This window comes from Eretmochelys imbricata, chromosome 5 (genome assembly GCF_965152235.1).
Source record: "Eretmochelys imbricata isolate rEreImb1 chromosome 5, rEreImb1.hap1, whole genome shotgun sequence".
NCBI lineage: Eukaryota > Metazoa > Chordata > Testudines > Cheloniidae > Eretmochelys > Eretmochelys imbricata.
The window spans coordinates 133,061,092-133,084,245 of NC_135576.1; the positions used below are offsets into that span (position 1 = coordinate 133,061,092).

General features: G+C 40.3%; 1 protein-coding gene across 6 annotated transcripts in view; it reads left to right on the forward strand.

The window, feature by feature from the left end:
- The window catches only part of ZNF462 (zinc finger protein 462), a 101,824-nt gene that overhangs the window by 7,829 nt on the left and 70,841 nt on the right, over positions 1-23,154 (forward strand). The window contains exon 1 of one of the 6 annotated variants that reach the window (XM_077817942.1): positions 7,992-8,105. The exons of 2 other annotated variants lie outside the window; for them this stretch is intronic. Coding sequence is in view for 3 of the 4 variants with exons in the window: in XM_077817947.1 (XP_077674073.1) it covers positions 17,590-17,614 (25 nt within the window). In the remaining variant the exon portion in view is untranslated. Of the gene's footprint in view, positions 1-7,991; positions 8,106-17,015; positions 17,615-23,154 lie in introns of those variants that run through there. 3 more of the 6 variants (XM_077817947.1, XM_077817945.1, XM_077817940.1) reach the window with 3 other exon arrangements.

Sequence of the window (23,154 nt, forward strand, 5' to 3'; positions counted from 1 at the left end):
TTTAACTACTTGAAAGTTAGTTATCTGTTGAAGACTTTAATTTAGTGTTTAGTTGGGAAAGGGATCATTAATAAAGGGCTCGCTGCAGTCTGAATGTCAGAGTTCAGCTGTCTGGTGATGAAACTAAAAGAAAAGTAAACTTTTTTTCCCTTTCTGCCTCCTTCCTCCTGTTGTTAATTTAAAATTGACAGCTCCAAGAATTCCACATTTCCTAACTTGGGATAAACAAAAGTTCTAGAATAACTCGTGAAGTTGATTAATTTACTGAAGGTTTCTGCTAACCAGTATATGAAGTGGACACTCCAATGTGCGTTTTTTAAAAAAGTAGATCAGAAACAGGAATCAAATAATCAGTGGGGTCATTGATGATCAAGGTGCTAAAGGAGCACTCACGGAACACAAGGCCATTGTGGAGAAACTACATGAATTCTTTGCATCAGTCTTCACTGCTGAAGAACTGTGCCAGATTAAAGTGTCAATAGAGGAGGTTTTGGAACAAACTGACAAATTAACAGTAGTAAGTCCTGAGGACCAGGTATTCACCCAAGAGTTCTGAAGGAACTCAAATATGAAATTGAAGAACTACTAACTGTGGAATATAACTTATTGCTTAAATCAGCTTCTGTACCCGATGACTGGAGGATAGCTAATGTAACACCAATTTTTAAAAAAGGCACCAGAGGTGATCCTGGCAATTATAGGCCAGTAAACCTAACTTGAGTGCCAGGCAAACTGGTTGAAACTATAGTGAAGAACAGAATTAGCAGATACATAGATGAACATAATATGTTGGGAAAGAGTCAACAAGCCTTTTGTAAAGGGAAATCATGCCTCACTAATCTGTTAGAGTTCTTTGAGGGGGTCAACAAAGGGTGGACAAGGGTGGATAACGTACACTTGGACTTTGAGAAAGCTTTTGACAAGGTTCCTTACCAAAGGCTCTTAAGCAAAGTATGCAGTTGTGGGATAAGAGGGAAGGTCCTCTCATGGATCAGTAACTGGTTAAAAGACAGGAAACAGAGTTTCCTTTGTCAGTGGTCAGTTTTCACAGTGGAGACAGTTAATAGCAGGGTCCCTCAAGGTCTGTACTGGGACCAGTGCTGTTCAACATATTCATAAATGACCCGGGAAAAGGGGTAAACACTGACGTGTTAAAGCTTGCAGATGATACAAGACTACTCAATACAATTAAATCCAAAGCTGACTGTAAAGTGTTACAAAGGGATCTCACTAAACTGGGTGACAGGGTGACAAAATGGCAGATGAAATTCAATGTTGATATATGGAAAGTAATGCACATTGGAAAACATAATCTCAACTATACATACAAAGTGATAGGATCTAAATGATCTGTTACGCTCAAGGAAGAGATTTTGGAGTCATTGTGGAGAGTTCTCAGAAAACATCTGCCCAATGTGCAGCAGCAGTCAAAAAAGCGAACACACTGTTAGGAACCATGAGGAAAGGGACCGATAATAGAAAATATCATAATGCCACTCTGTACATCCATGGTACTCCCACATCTTGAATACTGTGTGCAGTTCTGTTTGCCCCATTTCAAAAAACATATGTTAGAATTGGAAAAAGTACAGAGAAAGGCAACAAAACTTATTAGAGGTGTGGAGCAGCTTCCATGCGAGGAGAGAGTATAAAAACTGGGACTGTTCAGTGCAGAAAAGAAACGACTAAGGGGGGGATAGGACAGAGGTCTATAAAATCATGACTGGTGAGGAGAAAGTGACTAAGGACGTGTTATTGATCTCGTCACATAACACAAGAACCCCAGGGGTCAGCTAATGGAATTAATAGCCAGTAGGTTTAAAACAAACAAAAGGAAGTATTTCTTCACACAACACACAGTCAACCTGTGGAACTCTGCCATGTGATGTTGTGAAGGCCAAAACTATACCAGGGTACAAAAAAGAACTAGATAAGTTCATGGAGGACAGGTCCATCAATGGATATTAGCCAGGATGGGCAGGGATGCAACTGCATGCTCTGGGTGTCCCTAGGCCTCTGATTGACAGGTCCTGGGTCTGGATGACAGGGGATGAATCACTTAGTGATTGCCCTCTGTTCATCCCTTTGAAGCATCTGGGCATTGGCCACATTCGGAAGACAGGGTACTGGGCTGGCTGGACCATTGGTCTCACCCTGTACTGCTGTTCTTATGTTCTTATAAACTCCTGAGATTATACAGAGGAATGCTGGTTAAGGCACAGAGCTATAAGTCAAACATGAGTTTTTGTTCCCAGCTCTGCCAGACACTTCCTGTGTGAAGCTGGACAAATCGTTTGCAATCAAAATTTCAAAAGTAACCAGACTTTTTTTTTTTTTTTTTTTGGTTGAGTGCCTAATTTGAGACCTTTGGGGCCTGGTTTCTTCAGAGGTACTGAACACTTATAGCTCTCATCAGCTTCCGCTGGAGTTGTGGTTGCTCAGTGCTTCTGAAAATTGGGTTGAAGTGATCTCTGGTGGAACTGAGGAATCCAGTATTAGTGGTTGTTTCTGGGAAATTTTGTCCCTAATCACTCTAAAAATCAGGGATAACACTTATCCATGTCAGAAGGGATATTGAGAGGCTAAACTTACTGGGCCAAATTCTTCCACTTTTACTCATGTTGAAATAGAAATAGTTAGCATCCCCTTCAGAGTAAGGAACTATTCATTGTGTGCAGTAGGAGCAGAATCTGACCATTGCTTGTTAAGCACTCTGAGACCCTGGGATGGAAGGTGCTATGGGAGCCCACAAGTTTCATTATTTATCATTTATTACCACTGGGCTACCACTCAAGTACTCATCCAGTGAACCTTAAGTTGTGCTGACTGATTGTCTGTTTTCAGATGTGTATTACTAGCTAGGGTTTGTATGGAAGAGGAGACTAAAAATATACACACTGTGTCTATGTAACTCTTTATTTGGTAGTGGCTTGGTAGGGCTGAGCGGCTCAGGAAGGGAGCAGCAACAAAGGGGTATGTGTAAGTAGTCTGCTGTTCTACTAGAATCAGTATTTTCCTCTGCGTTTATTTTGTTTTGCGAAAAGCAGGGGGGGGGGAAATGACAGAGAATTGAATAAAAGCAGAAATACTGATACTGTCTCTTGTTCTGGTGAACAGAAAGTTCTCGTCTTTGCATTTTAGTTTTTCTCTTGCTTGTCTTTGTTCTGGTAATTTGCTCTGGCTACAGGATATAGAGGTATCACTGTTGGCAGGTTCTGAAACCCACATGTGTAGTAGGACCAGTTCAGGTATTTTGGACAGTCCTCCATTCAGTTTAAGGAAATTAGCGAGTGCTAAATATTACAAGAGTATCCAGAGAGTTCTGTCTAATTAATTAGCTCCTCACTACTAAATGGTTGCTGTCCTCTTAGTACAGTTCCAAAGGCCAGAGCTTACAATGAAGCAAGGAAGTGCTTCAGTTCCTGGTCAGAAGTGCATCTGAAAGTTAAATTCATGTAATACCAAGTCTATTTGTATCAATTCCTTTTAATCTATTGACCTTTTATCTTCTGTTGCGGGGAGGGAATGGGGGAGAAAGGATATCAGCTTTCAGCTTTGTTAGGTCATATAGAGGTCAAGTTCCCTTGTCTATGATGAAGCATATTGTATGAAACAGCATTGTGTATGATAGTATTTATGTAGAGAGACTATGACTTTACCAGGCCCCCTGGAGGTAAATATCACTTACAGCCATTAAGTGAATCAACATATATGATGCCTCTTCTGGCCTCTTGGCCAGTGGTTGTAGGATAGGAAAAATAAGAAGCATGCCTCTCTGGAGGTTATAGCTGACTAGCTAAGCAATGAGTTCACTGGACACTTTCCATTAGATAAAGGAAAAGTTGCTTCTCAGGAGTATATGGACTCTGCCATCAGAGGCTCTGTTATCAGGTCAGATCTGTGAGATGTTTCATTCAAGGACAGAATCTTGTGACTTGCTGAAACTGTAGGGAGGAATGAGTCAACGTATCTGGGTCTCCCAACCGCATGAACAAATAAGCACACCTGAAAATATTTGTTGAAATGAATGTATCAGATTACAGAGCAATAATATAAGTGTTAGTATACCATACACCTTCCTTTCCACTCCACCTTCCCCCGTGTACTCCATAGCTCGCAATAAGGAGGAATATAAGGCTTTCAATGTGCTATGCTATCAGGAGGTCACAAGGAATCATATTAAAACTGTTCATATATTAATTATGGTTTCACAACCTGAAAATGCAATCCAACCTGAAGCCTTGAATCAGAAGTTGCAGCGGCAAGGTGGTACATTGGTTGACTTGAAATGAACAAACCAAATCTTATATGCAAATGACTTGAAACTTTTTCTGCTTTTTACTTGCACCACTTAAATACTTAGCTGTCCTCCCCTGTTTCCCAGTGCTAAATGGCTCTCCATAGGTTTATCCATATAGCTTCAGTGATGCACTGTAACGTAGGGTCTGCTTACCCGTGTTCCGATCTTCTCTGTGGAGATGTTTATTTTAAGAGTTCTTGTCTACTTAGTTTTGCTAATACTGCCCTGTAATATCAGATGGGCTGTTGCGACCTCAAGGGGTGAGCATGCTATTTTTAGTGTGTTTGAAGGGTAGATGATGTTTCAGATTGTGGAATGACTTTCTGGAGGGTTCATTACCATATACTGAAGTTTTGTATGCCATGGCAATGGAGTTCAGTCATATGATTATGATGAGGCAGTATCTTAACTGGGACATAAAAAATGGAGAACATTTACTTTCTTGTATCTGGGAAATTTCAAAGGTAGATGGAGCTAAAATGCTACACTGGATATTCTTACACTTGCCATCTAAATATAGTGAGAACTTCTAATCTTCTTTACAGGTGAAATAAGTAGCCTGTTGACAGCAATGCTTGCTGTTCTGTAGCCCACAGGTTTACCCCCTTAATCAGAGGATGCTTCATATCCAGATGGCTTTTTAATTGGTCAGATCTCTTTGCTACCTTTTCATGTTCTGGTTACTACAGTCTGATGGAAAACAGCAGAAGATGAGGACTTATCCTGCAAAAGCTTATTTGTGTGTAGCCCTTATTCATGTGAGCTGTCCCAGTGATTTGATTGAATTTCAGTACGATAACTCATGTGAGTAAATGTGTGGCGGACCAGACCCTCAGTTCCAGAGTTTGACTCTTGGGGTTTGCAGTGATGCACTTGGAAATGACAGTTTAAATGTGAAATGCACTTAATTTTCAACAGCTACCACCTAAATACATAGGTTGTTCATTTGTGCTTGCGGACGGGGATACTGATGGAGTTCATTTACGCTCTCCAACAAGTGCTAATGCAATAGATAATTCTTTCACTTCTATTCATACCTCGTTTTTTGCATTCCCACACTTTGCATTTTGGTTGGGGGGGAGGTGCAATTTGGCATTTGTCTGATAAATACTTAAGTTGGATTTCATTTAGTGCCTGCATATCCCTGAGGTATGATTTCATATAAGGATAAGGCTTAAAAGAACTTTCCCTTTGCTCTGTTGAGTGTGCGCTCAGTAGATGGTGTTTAGATACTTCATATCACCCTTATATATAATGGTATTTCTGGAAGCTGGGGATTTTGACAAGTTACTTTATTTCTGATTTTGAAATATAAGTGATTATGATAGATACTAATGTAGTTGTCAATGAAAATGGATCAGGGAAAATGCTACCAAGGCCCTTTGTAATTAGAGGTGTGTATCTGTACATAATATAAGTTGCTATCCATGTGGTTGTACTGCTATGGTACTTAATCTGGCTGATCATTTAAATATTTACTCCAAAAGATCTTGTTCCCTGTTGGTGTGAAGCAGTATTTCCAGTTATTTTTATCTTAGCAACCCTGTTGGAGATGAACCAGACATTCTGCTGTAAACTGTCCCTGCGTTTTGATAGAATTTAATAAAATAAAGTTTAATGGTTTGATCCCAAGGGGAGAACAGACCATCTGGTTAACAGAAGGTTAGGCCGAGTAATGTATTGCTGAGAGTGGCACAAACCAACCAAGAATATCTGGTAATGTGTCCAGTTGCTGCATGTATTAAGCATTGAAATGGTGCTTTCAGATCTGCAGAGCCAGCAGTCCTGTTACCACTGCTGTGACGCAGGAGATAATTCTGTTGGGCAAGCAGCAGCATGGGGGTGGATCTACAGTACAGGATGTGTAATGTCAACATGAAGCACTGGAGCTGGCAGTAAGAAGGAAAGCAGCCATTTCATGCCAGTGCAGGAAGTCTAAATAGATTTTTCCCTCTGCATCTTCTCCTTCTATGTTGCTTTCATTTCAGTATTAAATGATTACCTTGTGCTTTGTCATCTGAAAACTTCAGCCCAGCAGGGTTTCATTTCTTTCTCTTTTTGAACCTGTCTTTTAAAGCAACTGAAGTATACTCCAAAGCATGTATGATGGGTAAAAAAAAAAAAAAGGGGGGGGGGAGGGTTTGAACAAATCTGGAGAATGAGAAGGGTTTAGTCATGTGAGTCTTGAGCTTCAGATGAAGTTTCATTGTAGATCCTTTTGTCTTTAGTGCAGAGACAGTTTGTTCAAAAGCAGCAATCATTTGAGAACATTGTACTGCAGCTGTGAAGTGAAGAAGGGTACAGAATATTGCAAGTGATACTGCATAGACTTTGCAATTATGTAATTGCTAAGTAACCATGGAAAACAGTCACAGTTGTCTTTGCTTTTCCTCTTAACAGGAAAGTCCTACAGTTTAAGGTTTATTTTCCCCTTTTTGTAAAAGCCAGAGGTAAATTAACCATGCTACCAGATTTTAAAAGCCAAATACAATCACTGGAGTGAATAAATCTGCAGGAGGAGACTTCATAAATGAACTTGCCAGGCATTCTGTTGACTCAGACTGCAAAAACCTAGTGGCTTGCAGTGTTGTGGATTCTTCTGTCAGCTGAATAGGAAATGTCTTTCTTTCTTTTTTTAAAACGGAGACACCTTCCTGTAGTCACAGCATGGAGTATACCAGAGCTTTCTCAGTAATGGGCATGGCAGAGCTGTATTTCATAACCAGAGCCCTCTCAATTTCTGTTGCCTGTTCAGTGGGATTTTGAAGGATACTATTACAGCCTAACTTGAATGAATACTTGTCTTGGATGCTGTTTTGTGGTAGCCCTGCAAGGTATGAGTAGCTTCAAACGTTCCTGAGAGCTGATGACAGAAGTAGTCAACCCACAGGTATGTTTTTCTAGTAGCATTTTGGGGATGGGAGGAGATGTACATAAAATGAGATTTGTCTAGGAAGACTGTTTGTTCTGTGCTCTAATAACTTCATCCCTTCACCCTTCTGCTCACTCCACTGGCCCCATTCAGAAGATTTTTGGTTGAAGTACTGTAAGTCTAGGACTTGTGCTTACAGTATATGTTTGTGGTTGTTTTTAAAGCTCAACTAAAAATGACACTGAACAATTTATCTGGAACTGGAATGGCATTTCCCAATGCAGATCTTCTTCTAAGTTATGTAAAATAATCCCAGGTTGCAGTAGTTATTTCTGTACTAGCCAGTTCAAGGATATATCTGAGCCAAGAGAACTTACTTTAATAATAGAAGATATGGTTCCTTCATCACTTCTTGTATAATTCTCACTCTACAAAGCTTTATTTTCCATTGGCTGATTGTCTTGTGTTTTCAGTATTATTTGACAACTTCCTAGCACACTGTGGATGAACTCACAGTCAGGTGTGTTTTCCCCATCATAAATAAGAAATAATGTTTCATGCTGTTCCCAAATTTTTGCTTGGAATTTTTTTCCTTCAAACTTCTTTGTGTTGTAGAAATGCTCTAAAGAAATCGTATTTGACTTTTTTTTTTAAACAAAATAAGTGATTCACTGTAAGAATGGTTGATTATAAATAACTTCTAAAATAATATCTTACCCACAGCAAAGTTGGCAGTCTTCCATTGAGTTAGCCTGTTTCAGCAAGGAGCTCTGGCTTAAGATATAAAGCAATCTGCAGGGACATATGATCGCACATACTGGCTGTTTTCTGTGTTATCATCACTTGCTTTAGCTGATGACTGGGAATTACAACCATTGTCCGGAAGACTAGTGGAATCCACAGTACGTGACACCAGAGAAATGGGCCTGACCTGTAAGTATTGAGTAGGTAGGATGCTAGAGAGCTTCTTAAGGATTTTGGAGATCATAGTGAGTCTTCATGGCATAGTGTTGTGGAGCAATCATCTAAGTGAATGTTCTTAATAGATATCCTTTTTTGTTTCTGGCATCAAATACACAAAACAGGTCACACTAGGCAAAGGATGTCTTGATGAATGACTGTGTGATTGCCTGAAGGAATTGTGATCTGTACATAACCACAACATAGCTTCCTGGGAGATCTCTCTTCTCTGTGGTTTTTAATGCCTGTGGTGGTGGTGTGAGAGATCAAAGTTAAGATTTGTAATGTAGTGACTTTAGAAAGAAGACATTGTGCAGTTGGGTAAAAATATTACCCAAAAGAAAATAAGGAACTGAGCATAACAAGAGTCAGTATGCATTATTCTGAAGATATCACAAGACCAACATTAATGTCCTCATATGTTCCACTTTATGCTTTGATTACACTCACATGGCTTGGTAGTGACTTCATCTAAAGCTCTCAAAGTATAATACTGGTTTGTGGTATATGGCAATCCAGCAGCCATATTGTCTCAGCATTTATCTGAGAAGTTTCAGTAACTACCATGTACAAAATTATTTATAGGTTATATACTCGTAAATAGAAACTTGGCAAATTATCTTTTTATTTCCATGAGGAGATTGGACTCCTTAACTCATCTCCTACTCTAGCTGAGCTGAGTGCTTATATATAGCTATCTCATATTAATCAGAATTTGAACTCATCCCATGTCACTTCTGAATTTCTGTTCCTTGGCACTTGTAATAATAACTGTAGGTTTCTGAGAAAACAGCCTCTCTTTATTGGCCTCTGTGTTGCATGTTATTTGGCACACAGTATTCTAGTAGGATAGCACACATAAAATAGAAGAACAGGACCACAAAACTGGAAGACTGGAATCAGTGTGTCATGCATGGTTTTATAAGAATCTTGAACTCTAGGCATTCTGAAAGTGACTGGCTGGTAGGATTGTATTGGGCAGAATACAGGTTGAAGATGCCAACAGTGATGTTGGACAGTGGTTTCCTCTTCCTTTCCTCCCCCTATTTTCAGAAAATGCAATATTTGACAGATCACTAACTTTTGTAACATGCCATTGAGATAGATACAGATCAATGAAAAAATCAAACCGTGAAGAACTTAGTTAAAAACATTGATCACAAACTCTGAACAAAATTCATATTTTGCAAATGCCGCAATGATTCAGAGGTCGATTATCTGGGAGATAACTTGTGTGCCTATGAAGGAGAAGTATAGAATAAGAAGAGATGGCAACACACCTTCCCCAGGGTATTCTGTGGTACAGTGAGAGATGCATGTTTTCAAAGATGAAATTGTGGGAATGTAGAGTAATGAGGGATGGATGGTGTTTATCCACAAACTGCAGGAACTGTTGGAGCCTGTTCTCTACTGTTCTCTGAGCCAGGCTAAAATGCTCAGATGTGGGGGAGTCCATCATCTCTGTTTCTGAACTGGATGCTTTTGCACTTAAAAATGAGTTTGACCATTCTAAATTGGGCATGACCAGAAGCTTTCAAACTTGGGTGACCTTGCAGCTTTAAAGAAATCGACTGGAACTGTTAGCTTCAACCTTACTGAAGGACACATTCTGAAGAGCTAGCTCATTAAGCAAGCTTTTGAAGGGTGTGCTCTGCAGAGCAGCTTCCTGTTATTTGGTTAATGGTTGACCTAGTTCTATTGCCATATGCTTCCTGGAATGGATTCTAATACAAAGTATGTGCTAAAGCAAGACTGGGATAATAGCAGGAAAGTCAAAGCCTTTGTGAAACAGTAATCATGTTACTGCTAGTATATTTTGGAGGATACTATAGTTACTAAAAATGGCAATATATTCTCCAGGAACTGTTTACTGATTCTGATTGCAAACTGTTGAGTATTAATCAAGCCCATTTATAATGTTTTATACATATTTTTTTCAGAATCACCTTTGTACAAAAGGTTTGCATCAGTAATTCTCATGTGTATGTGTGTGAGGCTAAAGTTAGGGACTGAAGCACTCTGATTGAATTTATAGCTGCAAGGAAAGATTAGATTAGATTTGGTTAAAAGCAGGTGATTTTTCCTGTGGTGGGATATTTTTTTTTTCATTGAAAACCATAGATTAGTAAATCTGTTGTTGTTGTTGTTTTGTTTAAAGTCTGGCTAGAAGCCAGAATCTGAGAGTTAAGACATTTACCTGGAATCAGCTATACTAGAGCACATAATTTAAAGATAACAAAATATACAAGAAACCGTGGTGGATAACATTCAGTTTTCAAGCAGAATTTTTAGTGTGCAACCAAGTGAGGTTCTGAAGAACCTACAGATCTTGCTTTCTGGTGGAAGTGAAGACTCTTTCCCTAATGAGGATGCAGGTGCGTGGCAGCAGTTCTTTCATGTGAAGCATGAATTATGTTGGGGGAGGGGAAAATAGAAATTACAACCATCCTTTGTTGCCTTTTGAAAGCTCATAGGAGTGTCAGTAGATATGGTGAGTTACTTTTCTGATGTTAGTAGTGTGGAAAATTAAGCTGCTGACCACACCCACTGCTTGACTATTCATATTAGCAGTGGTTGAGGAAAAGAGGTCCTTATGCAATTTCCTTTTGTTCTTTACTAGTCCATAGCATTGGATGGCATTGTTATAGGATAGTGGCTGTGGAATGGAGAATGGACTGATCTCTAATGGGAAGCCATCGGGGGGTGGGGAGGCTGTTTTGTTTTAATGGTGTGGGTCATGGGTGTTGGTGCAACTTGATGAAAACAAAGGAAGATGCCACTGTTGCAAGGCTTGAGAGGTCTGGAACGTCTGCTGCCTGAGGAAATGCAGGAGGAAACAATCTGACTTTTCTTTACCCGTTGTCTTTAAGGTGCAGAATGGTTAACAAGGAAGGGAGGTTGAGTTCACCTTCTAAAAGGTATTTCCCATCCTCCTCTCCCCTCTCTCGTGTTAAATGAGGAAATAGAGAGTAAGGAAATGGAGTGGGGGAGAGAGCGAGCAAGCAATAGTTATGAAGTTGTGGAACCTCTCTCTGTTGACACACTCAGCTGTATTGCCATGGGGAATTGTGGCAGTGGACCCGTAGTATTGAACATGTCCTTTTGTCTGTGTGTATTAATGCTTGTCTAGTACAACCTCTAACTGGCATTTTGAGAAGTTGGTGGAAAGAACTAATCGTGTCTTGAAGGGTTGGGCAGAAAGTGTTATGAGTGAGGAAATCCACTAATCATGACATGTTACTGAGAAGTGGTTAAGGATTTGCCTACATGGGGGAAATTGACTGATGTAGGTATTCCACTATAATTTATCGATTCTGGAATAACTCCCTCATGTGGACACATTATTTCAGACTAAAAGTGATTCTTATTCCAGAATAATTGCTCCACTCACAAAATAAAGTAATTTTTATTCAGGCATGGCAGAATTTGGTTTCTATATTTTGTATAATTTCAATGGATAATATTGATGTTTGTTTATTTTTAAGCATTTTTTTTTACTGATTTTTAAATTTTCACAGTTGCAGGAAATTATGGTGTGTGTGGGGGAAATCAGAAAATAATTTAATGACAGTAGCCACTGAGATTCAAAAAGCTACAGCTTTATAACCATTAAAACACAAATTGTCAATGTTACATGTTAAAATATACAAAGTAAATATCCTTAAATCAAACTCTTAAGTCCTCAAGCAGCATTTTTCTTATTTTGCCTATCTGTAGATTTCTGTTATTATCAATGGAAATATTTTTTTCATCAGTTTGTATGTACAGTATAAGGTGAAATTGACTTTTACTGGCATTTACAGATAAAAATCTAACCCTTCCAACCCTGCTTTTATTCCAGAATAGTGTGTCTACATGGGCAGCTATTCGGAAGCAGCTATTGCAGAATAGCTACATAAGTCAATTCTCTACCCTATAAACAAGTCCCTAGATTGCTGAATCGAAGAGTGGCTATGAACATCTACTTTGGTTGTCTCAGCAGAGCTGGCCTGGCTGAGTTTTAGAAGTATGAGGTAGTTTATGCTCAAATCCACACTTTAGAAATAATAATGAAAAAAAATTAAAAGATGAATGCTAAAGTGTGTGTGTGTGTATAGAATTCAGGGCCACTACACATTCCAAAGACACAATGATTGACTCCCAGCCTCAAGGGGGTTTCTGCTGAAGAAAGAGAGGACTACGTAATAAGCTCTGGAAGCCCTAGAGTTGTTTAGACTTTTGTGTGTTGCCTCAGCTGGAAGGATTGTTGCATTTATCATTATAAAAGTTTTTGAGCATGGCTTCTCAGACTTGAGATGCTTAAGATTATTCTTCCATGGGGAGAACCATTTTCCATTGGATCCAACTCCACAGACCATTGAGGCAGAATCAGACTTGTCAGTCATGTACTTGGGACTAAGCTCTGTCCCTCTCAAAGAGCTTGCCAGCTTTGCACCAGGGAGCAAGAATCCTTCAAACAAAAATTAAAGACACTCTTTACCTAAATTTCTAAACTGGACTTTTAAACCAGGCTTCTCTGACCTTGGGGACCTGCAGGAGCATTTCCCCAGGGGATCTTATCCTTTTTCTCTTTCTCAAGGCCCCTCTGCTTCAGAGGCACTGCTGCAGGGTCTGTCCTCCACCCTACACCAGGTCACCATGGTGAAGGCACCAAAGAAAAGTTCCAAGGCCTTAGATTTAAGAATCTAAGTATGTTGCCTGCTTGTTTCACCTGCTTGAAAACCTGCACTAAGGTCTCAACCCATTGGCACAAGCAAATACTGGGAGGGTTCCACTTGAGCTACCTCCCTCCAGTTCTGGAACTTGTTTCCCAGCAGAATGTTCTGCAGACTCTGTGGCCTCACTATCTGCCCCTGTTGGAAATGCAGCCGAAGTGCGGCTCTTTCAAAGATGCCAGCAGGAGCCAGCAAAGATGCCTACTGCCCCAGACCATGGCTCTGGCCACAGAAGAAAATAAACACATCCACTTGGCGAAAGTTCAAATACTGGTGTACGGGCAAGAATAATTCTTCCAGTTCAGCCCAAATCTCACAAACCCAGGAATTTCTCCAAAACGGCCAGGTCTTAAGCCTTGAGGCAAAAGCACTGAAAAGACAAATATCGGTCTGGTGCTAAGTGCAGACACAGTCAATTGTATCTTCGAGAGACCTTAGTGACCTTCCTATTGACACCTCAGCAAGTATAGAAGCCACCCCATGGGATCTTGATCAGTTTTTAAAGGACTCACAAAGCCATCTTTTTGAGTCAGCATGACGAGTTGTATTTCCTAAGAATTGAAGTAGCACTTTTTAAAATAGAAGCTCTCCAGACAGAAGTATATCAGAACTAGAGGTTCTTTTCTATGGAGTCATAATGCAGTACCTTCACACAGAAAAAGGCATACCAAGAAAAGACATAGCTTTTATACCAAAATAAATGCCATATTCCATAAATACCAGGAAGTTGTTGCATTCCTTGCATTTTGTCCAGATTGTATTCATGAAAAAGATAAACAACGGCATAGCCTAGACAGCTGGAGAGCCATAAAATATCTATGTTGCACAAAACCACTTACAAGAACAATGGGGTTTTGAGCTCTGATTCATCCTCTCAGTCAAAGGAAAGAAGGCATCCACAGTGTGGATTGCCAAATGGTGCATAAGAGGCCTATAAATCAGAAAGAGCTTTGCCTTGTATCCTTGAAAGACTATGGCAAAGTTATGGTCAATAAGACAATATGTAGCATAAGACCAACCTGAGGAGAGAGCGGGGAAATCAGAAGAGCCTAATGTCTGTCACATGCACCATCTTTATATTATTCACTTTTCATTGGGACTAAGTTGTTGGGTGAATTCCGCAGATGACATACTCAAAGATTTATCCAAGTGGAACCACCTGCTTTCTTATTCTTGCTGTTTCATTAGAGGAAGGAAAGGGGAGGGAGTGAATTCCTTGTACCGAAAGTACAGATAAGACCTTGAGCTAACCAGCCATTTTGTTCTTCTGGAGCCAGGAAGCATCTTTCTGGCTTTGCAGGGCAGAAATAAGCACGGACTTCCTTTCAATAGATCAACCAGATAATGTGAGTGTGTAAGGGCCTTTAATCCTAAGGAGAATATAAAGTATCTCCTTTTTCCTTTTGGAGCAGTGCCACCTCAAACAAAAGCATTCTAAAAGGGTTACCTTTACAAAATTTTTAAAGAGATTTCTCCCTCTTTTCTTCTCCACACCAGTACTTCAGATTTTTTAGAAAAGAGAAATGTATCTAGACATAGGAGCTATCATCCCAGTACCATCCTCAGAGTGATGACCCAGGTTGTCTGTAGTCCCTGTAACAGTTCTATCTTCATTCAGTCTATATCTGTAACAGAAATAAGATTTGTAAATATTCTATGACTCATTCAAGAAATGACTCTGCATTACCTCTTTACATCCTCCATAGAGCTCTATAGAGCTTCCTTTCCCCCCTTATCCTTGTGTATGAATTAGGAAAAGAGTATCAATTATTTTTTATCAAGGTATAATCAAGGTCCAGACTCAAGAGAAAATAATAAAAAAATAACCAATTATGATAATAAGTAAATAAAAAGATTTTGGGGTCTGTTCAAAAGCATCTGGCAGTCTGGATTTGGCCCCCGGTCCACTTGTTGACTACCTCTGGTGTAGGCCATACTTACAAGTAGGGGGACACTGTATCCTGGGAAGCAGTGGCGCTGAAAAGAATGCAGAGGTAGATAACCAACTAAACATGAACGCTAAGTGTGAAGCTGTGGCTAAAAGGGCTACCAAAGTTATTTTTCCTCCCTTGGTATCCTGCTGTTAATTGAATTGTCTCGTTAGACTGACCTCACACTTGGTAAGGCAACTCCCATCTTTTCATGTATTTATACCTGCTCCTGTATTTTCCACTCCATGCATCCGATGAAGTGGGTTCTAGCCCACAAAAGCTTATGCCCAAATAAATTTGTTAGTCTCTAAGGTGCCACAAGGACTCCTCGTTGTTTTTGCTGATACAAACTAACACAGCTGCCACTCTGAAACATAATCTTTGGATGTATGAACAGGGAAAATATTCAGTGGGAGAGGATACTACCTCTACTGGTAAATCACTACTGAAAAAGTATATTCAGTTTGGGGGTCAACACTGTGTAATCTAGACATAGGCATAACAAGATCCTATGGCTGGAAGCGGAAGCTAGAAGACTTTGAATTAGAATTCAAACATTTTTAACAGTGAGGATAACTAACCATTGGAATAGCTCACCGAGGCACTGGTGCAGGAGATCATTTTAGCACATGCTTAAGTGCTTTCCGGAATCAAGGTCTAAAGGCTGTGTGTGGTACATTCTTCATCACTTTGAGACTTAGTATCTTGATTTTCTTTTAAGGTGCCCATGTCTTTTTCTAAAATAAGTTCTATGTCAAATATGAGTCCTTCATCTCAATGTAGGAATAGCTGGTTGAAATTCTATGGCCTGTGTCCTGCAGGGCACAGGCACCAGTTTTCAACTTTCCCCGGGGGTGCCCCATCTCTTCTCCGACTCTTCCCACCCAGTTTCGCCCCCTCCCCTGAGTGCGCCCTGTTCCTGCTCCTCTCCTGCCCTCCCAGCGCATCCTGCACGCCGTGGAACAGCTGATCCACAGCGGGCAGGAGGCACTGGAGGGGAGGGGAGCTTGGCTGTCGGTTGGTGCTAAGCATCTGCTAATTTTTTTGGAGCACCCACCAAGTTGGTTCCTATGCTGCAGGGGGTCAAACTAGATGATACAATGGTTCGTTCATTCATTCATTCATTCATTCAGCAGATTCCCAGGAATCTCTTTGGATTCCTCATCAAGTGACAGCTGGATAGCAGTGGGCACAGGTCCACTGCTTAGTAGGAACAAAGGAGACAGATCTGAATTACACAGCCACCAGAATCCTCTCTCACTGGAGAGGCAGTGCTTGCCTACCAGAGCAGCATACACTGGAGGCAAGCAAAACATCAAGGCTGACTAAGCACTGGAACAGGTTATCTTGGGAGATGGTGGAATCCCTGTTGGTGGTTTTTAAGAACCTGTAAGACAAACACCTGTCAGGATGGTCTAAGTATACTTAATCCTGTCTCAGAGTGGGAGGTGGGGATGGCCCTCTTGAGGTCCCTTCCAACCTTACATTTCCATGATTCTAGATGCCTTCTCCTCCACAGGGACGGATATTCGTGTGTGCTTTGCCCGTTTCTCCTAATCACCATGAAAACGTGACAGGGCAGCATCTAGAATTCTAGCCACCCAGTAGCGGCCTCATAGACCATCCTAAAGATGGCCATCTCCCCAAACCAGAAACTTAGTTTCATCAAGAATCTTCTTCACCAGGAACCCACTCAGTTATCTGGACTTTCGCAGATTTGATTTTTACAGCCTGAAACCTGAGAGTCTGATGCTTCAGGTATCTCTGTAGTGACTGCAGCATAAAAACTAGCCTAGAATAGAGTTCAGCAACATGGTTGCTCCTGGAAATTGGCTATTAAAGTCTTGGAAACCTTCTGTAATGAGTGCATTTCAAGCAGACCTGAGGGACTTGTTCAGTTTGTATATAGACCACAGCCTAAATATATTCCAGATGTCTGTCCGTCATCCCTTGTTGCCGCATGGATGATCTCCATAGTGGATTTAAGCTTCAATTAGCCTAAAGTTTCAGTCTTCGGTCCTTCATTGTTATGAATCAAAGACTACTAGTATCAGCTTTGTCTTCACATCTTCAGTTTTTTTGTAACTGTTGCTCAATCAAATCTGCCAATGGAAGGATGATGCATCAACCTGATTCCGTAAGACATCTTTTAATCATCTAGTGAGGCCTTGCTGTATGTGTCTATCTCCTTTCTTACAGTCATTACTTCTGCAGCAAGAGTAAATGAGTGGGGGTTCTCCAGCTGATAGAGCTTCTATTGTAATTTCAGCCTTGGAATTCATCTTTGGGACCCAAAGTGCAGCGCTGCAGAAGTCTAGCTGTCTGAGTCAGAATTCAAAGGGGGAAAGAAGGGGAGGAAAAAAGCCTTTTGTTTTTGTTTTGGAATGAGCAAATCTAAGCCATGAGTAATATCCTGACCAGTGAATGTCTTTCATTAAGAAAAGTTAAAATCAAAGGTAGGGGACAAACTTTCTGTCTTCCACTTGGCTGTGCTTTTAGCACTTCTATGAAAATCCTACTTCCAGACCTGGTTGTGACTGAGAAGAGGAAACCTTTGTCTCTTACCTGAATGTTTACTTTCCTGTCTTCTACTATTTAGGTCTGCAGATATAGCTCAACTGAGTTTGTGTGCTAAACAGAAACTTAACTTAAAAAAAAAATTCGGTGATCTTGCACTGCAGGTGTCTAGATGTGTAAAATACGAGATAAAGTTAGTTAAATTGTCAGCTCTGGGACAAGGCTCTTCAGGAGGGGCATGGCACCAAGGTTTGGATTACAAAGACCTGAAGACCCATTGCAGGCTCTGTGGAGATGGATACTAGAAAAATACAGTCAGGTAAGAAACTTTTTTTAATTTTATTTCACATTTGCACCTCTCCTTTCACACACCTCTCCCCCCCAGCAACCACCACCACTGTGCCATAAAGAATCTAGTCACTTAAGATCAGTTCCTTAGCTGGTATAAATTGGCAGAGCGCCATTGAAGTTTCTGAGATGCACACTGCAGAAATCTCTAAAAGTATAACATGCAACATTCTAAGACTTGCACAAAATTCTGCAGTTAATAAAATAGAGAAATGGGGTGAGGGTGATACATGAATTAGTCAGACTATCTTGCTGTGATCTCTTTGTTTTACGGGTGAGGCACAGGGGAGGAAAAGCTTCAATGCATAGGAGAGGACTTTGCTCCTGTTCTGCTTGGTGGCTTGCATCTGGCTATTTTTTTTTTTTTTTTTTTTTGAAAACTGATAGCAGAAGAGTATCTAACCTTCAGGAATGAAGCCCTTCAATGTGGACTATGTGACTGGATCCAAAGTTTAAAAATAAATTACCAGACTGCCTTTCTGAGGATCCAGACATAGTATGCACACACACAAAATCTTGATTGACCAAAGCTGTGTCAGTTACTAAGTACAGAGGAAAGGACAATGAAAACCCAAAGGGATTCTTGTTCCTTAAAAGGAAAGAGGAAGTAATTTAAGACTTCTGTACCTTCAGATACCAATTTGTAATGCTCCTCCTCTTCAAGTGAACTGAGAGACAGCAGCGACAGTTGCTTGCTAGACTGACTTCATTGGTGTTGTCTGTCTGGCTTTTCTTCCCCCCTCATTTCCTTTGTGTTACTGGGTAATAGGTCTGAGTGGAGCACCTACTTTTCAAAACATGCTTCTTTGCAAAAGTAAAGTCAAACAATTAAAAGGAAAAAGCAGAAGACGCTTCGACTTTGGCTTTGACCTGGTCCTGATCATAGTGGGGCCAGTGCACTAACCGTGTTCAGAGGAAGAAGTAGAAGAATTCAAGGAGCCATCTTACTACTCTATGGCTGCCTCATATACCTGTGGAGTTAGGAGGCCTTGCTGGTAGGAGGTGGCCAACTTTTACCCTTTCCAAAGACTTAAGAGGTCAGAGCAGCTTCAGAGAAGAGGTCAGATCTCCCCTTAGGGCAACTCTCAGTTTACCCTCAGGGAAAACTAAACTTGTTAAACTAAGAACAGATGGGGAGGGTAAGAAGAAGGAAGATATGAGCATTCATTTAGAACAGAATTGAGATGTTAAATCAAATTAATCAAGGAACCAAAGGACACGAAGAGAAGAAATAATTTAATTCCCTGAGTACACCAGTGCTAGGAACCTGGGTAACAAATAAGGGGAATTGGAATTGCTCATTTTAAGAGCATAAATTCAATCTAGTTGGTAGTAGTAAAACCTGGTGGAATGTTAAAATCAATAGTTATAAATTATTTCAGAAAGATCGAGTAAGTAAAAGGGGAGGGGGAGTTGCACTCTGTCAAAAATGACATTACCTATTTCTGAGTCATTGAAAACTCAGACGAAAATGATTTTGAATACCTATGGATCAGTGTCTTAACCGGTGAAGCACAAGATGAGGTTTGAGTGATATATGCTGGAGGTCTCATGCTGTCAGTACTAAAACATCATTGGAATTTCTAAGACTGAGAGATGACAATTTCCTAACTCAAAAAGTATAGCCACCAGCAAAGGTGAATTCTATATGACACCTCATCTTGATAGCTAAAGATGAACTGATCACAGAACTAAAAATTAATGGTAGTTTAGGTACAAGTGATCATGACTTCATCACATTTATAATGTGCAAGCAGAATAAAGTCCAGAACAGTAATTATATATACAGTCGATGCTTTAAAAGGGCCAATTTCACAAAGCTGAAAACAATTATGAGCCAGATCAGCTGGGAGGAAGAATTTAATCAGAAATAGGCGAATGATTATAGATAATTATTTACTTTATTAGATGCCTGAAAAGCCACTGTCAAGGAAGAAGGCCGTTTTAGTTAAAAAACTAACCTGGTTTAGAGGGGAAGTGAGGGCACCTATAAAAATAATATATAACAAATGGAAGAAAGGGGAAGTTATTAGTAATGAATATAAATTAGAAGCTAGGAAATGTAGGGAAGCAAAGGGACACAAGGAGAAAATCTATGGCCAGCAGAGTTAAGGACAACGAGAAGGAGTTTTTAAGTACGTTAGGGAAAAAAAGATTCTTGACAACAGTATTGGTCCATTTCTATATTGAAATTGTAAAATTATTAATAATAATGCAGAAAATGCAGAAGTGTTCAATAAATATTTCTGTATTTCGAAAAAATGCGGTTGTCTCATCATATCGCAACAGCACTTTTTTCTTTTTTTTTCTTTTTCCCCCCATTTGACGAGTATCTCAGGAGGACGTTAAAGAGCAGCTATGGAAGTTAGACATTTTTAAATCAGCAAGTCAAGATAACTTGTATGCAAGAGTTTGAAAAGAGGAGCTCACTGGTCCATTAATTTTGATTTTTCTGTAAGTCTTGGAGCACTGGGGAAGTTCCAGAAGACTGGAAGAAAGCTAATGTTGTGCCAATATTTAAAAAGAGTAATTACAGGTTTCTCAGTCTGACATTGATCCTGGGCAAAATAATAGAGCAGCTGATATGGGACTTGATTAATAAAGAATTAAAGGAGGGTAATATAATTTAATGCCAATCAACATGGATTTATGGAAAACAGATCCTGTCAAACTTGGTATCTTTTTTTGATACGATTACAAGTTTGGTTGATAAAGGTAATAGTGTTGATGTAAAACACGTTTGTATGATGTTTGACTTGGTATTTCATGGCATTTTGATAAAAAAAACTAGAATGATATAAAATTAACATGGCATAGAGTAAATGGATAAAAAACTGGCTAACTGATAGGTCTCAATGCATCTGTGAATGGGGAATCATCACTGAGTGGTGTGTTTCTAGTGGGGTCCCACAGAGATCTGTTCTTGGCCTGAAGCTATTTAATATTTATATCAGTGACCTGGAAGAAAACATCAAAATCACTGATAAAGTTTGCAGATGACACAAATTAGGGGAGTGATAAATAATGAAGAGGACAGATTATTAATACTGGGCATGAGCAAACAACATGCTTTTTAATATGGCTACATGTAAATGTGTATAGGAACAAAGAATATAGGTCATATTTACAGGATGGGGGACTCTATTATGGGAACAGTGACTCTGAAAAGGATCGTGGTGGATATTCAGCTGAACAAAGCTCCCAGTGTGATGCTGTGGCCAAAAGGGCTAATGCAGTCCTTGGATGCATAAACACGGGAATCTCAAGTACAGGTAGAGAGGTTATTTTACCTCGGTCTTTGGTAGTGATCCGACTGCTGCTGGAATACTGTGTCCAGTTCTGGTTTCCACAATACAAGAAGGATGTTGATAAATTGAAGAGGGTTTGGAGAAGAGCCACAAGAGTGATTAAAGGATTAGAAAACATGCCTTACAGTAATAGATTCAAGGAGCTAAATTTGTTTAGCTTAACAAAGAGAAGGTTAAAGGGTGACTTGATTACAGTCGAAGTACCTACATGGGGAACAAATATTTAATAATGGGCTCTTCAATCTAGCAGGGAAAGGAATAACATGGTCCAATAGCTGGAAGTTGAAACTAGAGAAGTACAGACTCGGAATAAGGCATACATTTTTAACTGTGAAAGTAATTCATCAATTGGAACAATTTACCTAGGGTTGTGGCGGATTCTCCATCACTCCCAATTTTTAAATCAAGATGGGATGTTTTTCTAAATGATCTACTCTAAAATTATTTTGGGGAAGTTCTGTGTTCTGTGTTATAAAGGCCGGATGATCACAATAGTCTCTTCTGGCTTTGGAATTGATGAAACTAAAAACTAGAAAAATCTCCTTAACACTGGGATGTGTTGTGTTGTGGGAATAGGTCTCTAATGGTAACATCTTTAAAACTGATCTCAAGATAGTGCTAAAAAGCTCCAGGGCATAATTCTACCTTTGGGAGGAAGGCAGGGGAAGAGATGGAAGAGACGCAACAGGTCATTTACCCTAATTGTTATGATTCTGTGAAGTTGCCAGTTCTGTGATGGTCCCCATTCTTCCTACCAGCTTCCCCCCAAAAGTTGCTGCTCAGTCTGCTACTGCCAAACCCTACCTAGCACTATGAATGGAATTGGCAAAGAATGGGGAGCCCAGGGTCCCCACTAGCCCCCATGAAGAAATCTGAAATCTTTCCCACTCTGACCTCGGCAGTCCAAGAGCCAGTCAGTTGACTTGGCTCAGAGAGAAAGGAGCTGGGCCCGCTACCCACTGGCAGTATGATGGTTCCTTCAGGAATGACATCAGCCACACAGAACTTACTACGGCTAGGGGTTTAGTGAATGGGAGATGGTCCTCTTCTGGCTGTACCCCATGCCACCCGAACAGTAAAGATGTAATCTCCCTGTTTGCCTTGCCCACCCCACAGTAAATATAAATTGGAACACCTAACCTTTTAGCTTGGCCCTCTCAGACTGTGGTAGCTCTTGGTGTCTTGGTCTGTTGTTGAGTAAAAACCTGAAGAAGTGTTGCCATTTGATGTTTTCTCTCTAGGAAGAATCTCAAATCTGCAGCTCCCAGCAAATACATATACATTAATTTTCCTTTGTCAGCAATGCAGGGAACATCTCTGGGGTCTCGGTATCAAGCCTATCTATTGATATCCCTTCAAAGAAGTGCTACACCAGTAATGTCTTTGATAAGAAGAGAGAGGGTGGGGTGTGGGAGTGGGGAGGATGTTAGCAAGATTGGATTATTCCAGATCTGTGTCTGTCCATAGAACTTGGATTCATAGGGAGCGGACTGCAGAGTTCCCGTTTGAGTTCCATGACTTCTTGCAGGCCTCAATTCAAGTTTGCAGAAAAAGATCTTTACGATAGCTACTTTTCTGCATGACGCAGTCTCAGTGGTACCTACACTTGTGGCATGGCATTATGAGCTACAAGAGCTCTGTTGCTTTGCCTGTGTTGTGGGAGCAATTGTTCTCCTGGTCAGTCCTTGGACCACAAGTCTTTAATGATATCTGAGAACTAAAGGTAGCCGTGAGAAAATCCCAGTGTCCAAAGAAAGTGGTAGGAGTGCTTCAAAAATGGAAACCTTTCTTGAAGATATTCCAGCCTATGCTTTCAAAAGACATGGTTCTCTCTCTTGATGCAATTTGAACCTTTTTGAACCCACAAAACATAAGGGCCTTGCTTTTTGTTTTTTGCCGCAGAAGTGAATGGCAGGTGCAGCCACCAGCATTTGGAAAAAACTAACTGTTGGATTTGTTCCCACACTTTTTTTGACGGGTGGGGTGGTGAGAAACCCAAGGACGTTGGAGATGTTGGCACACAGGCAGCATGGTCTAATTGACAGGGACCTGGAGTAGGAGTCTGGAAACCAGGATTCTGTTGCTGGCTCTGCCACTGACCTGCTCTGTGACCTTGGGCAAGTCACTTCCTTATCTCTGTCCCTCTGTCTCCATCTATTTAGAGTGCAACATCTTCACGGTATGGACTATCTCTTACTTTATG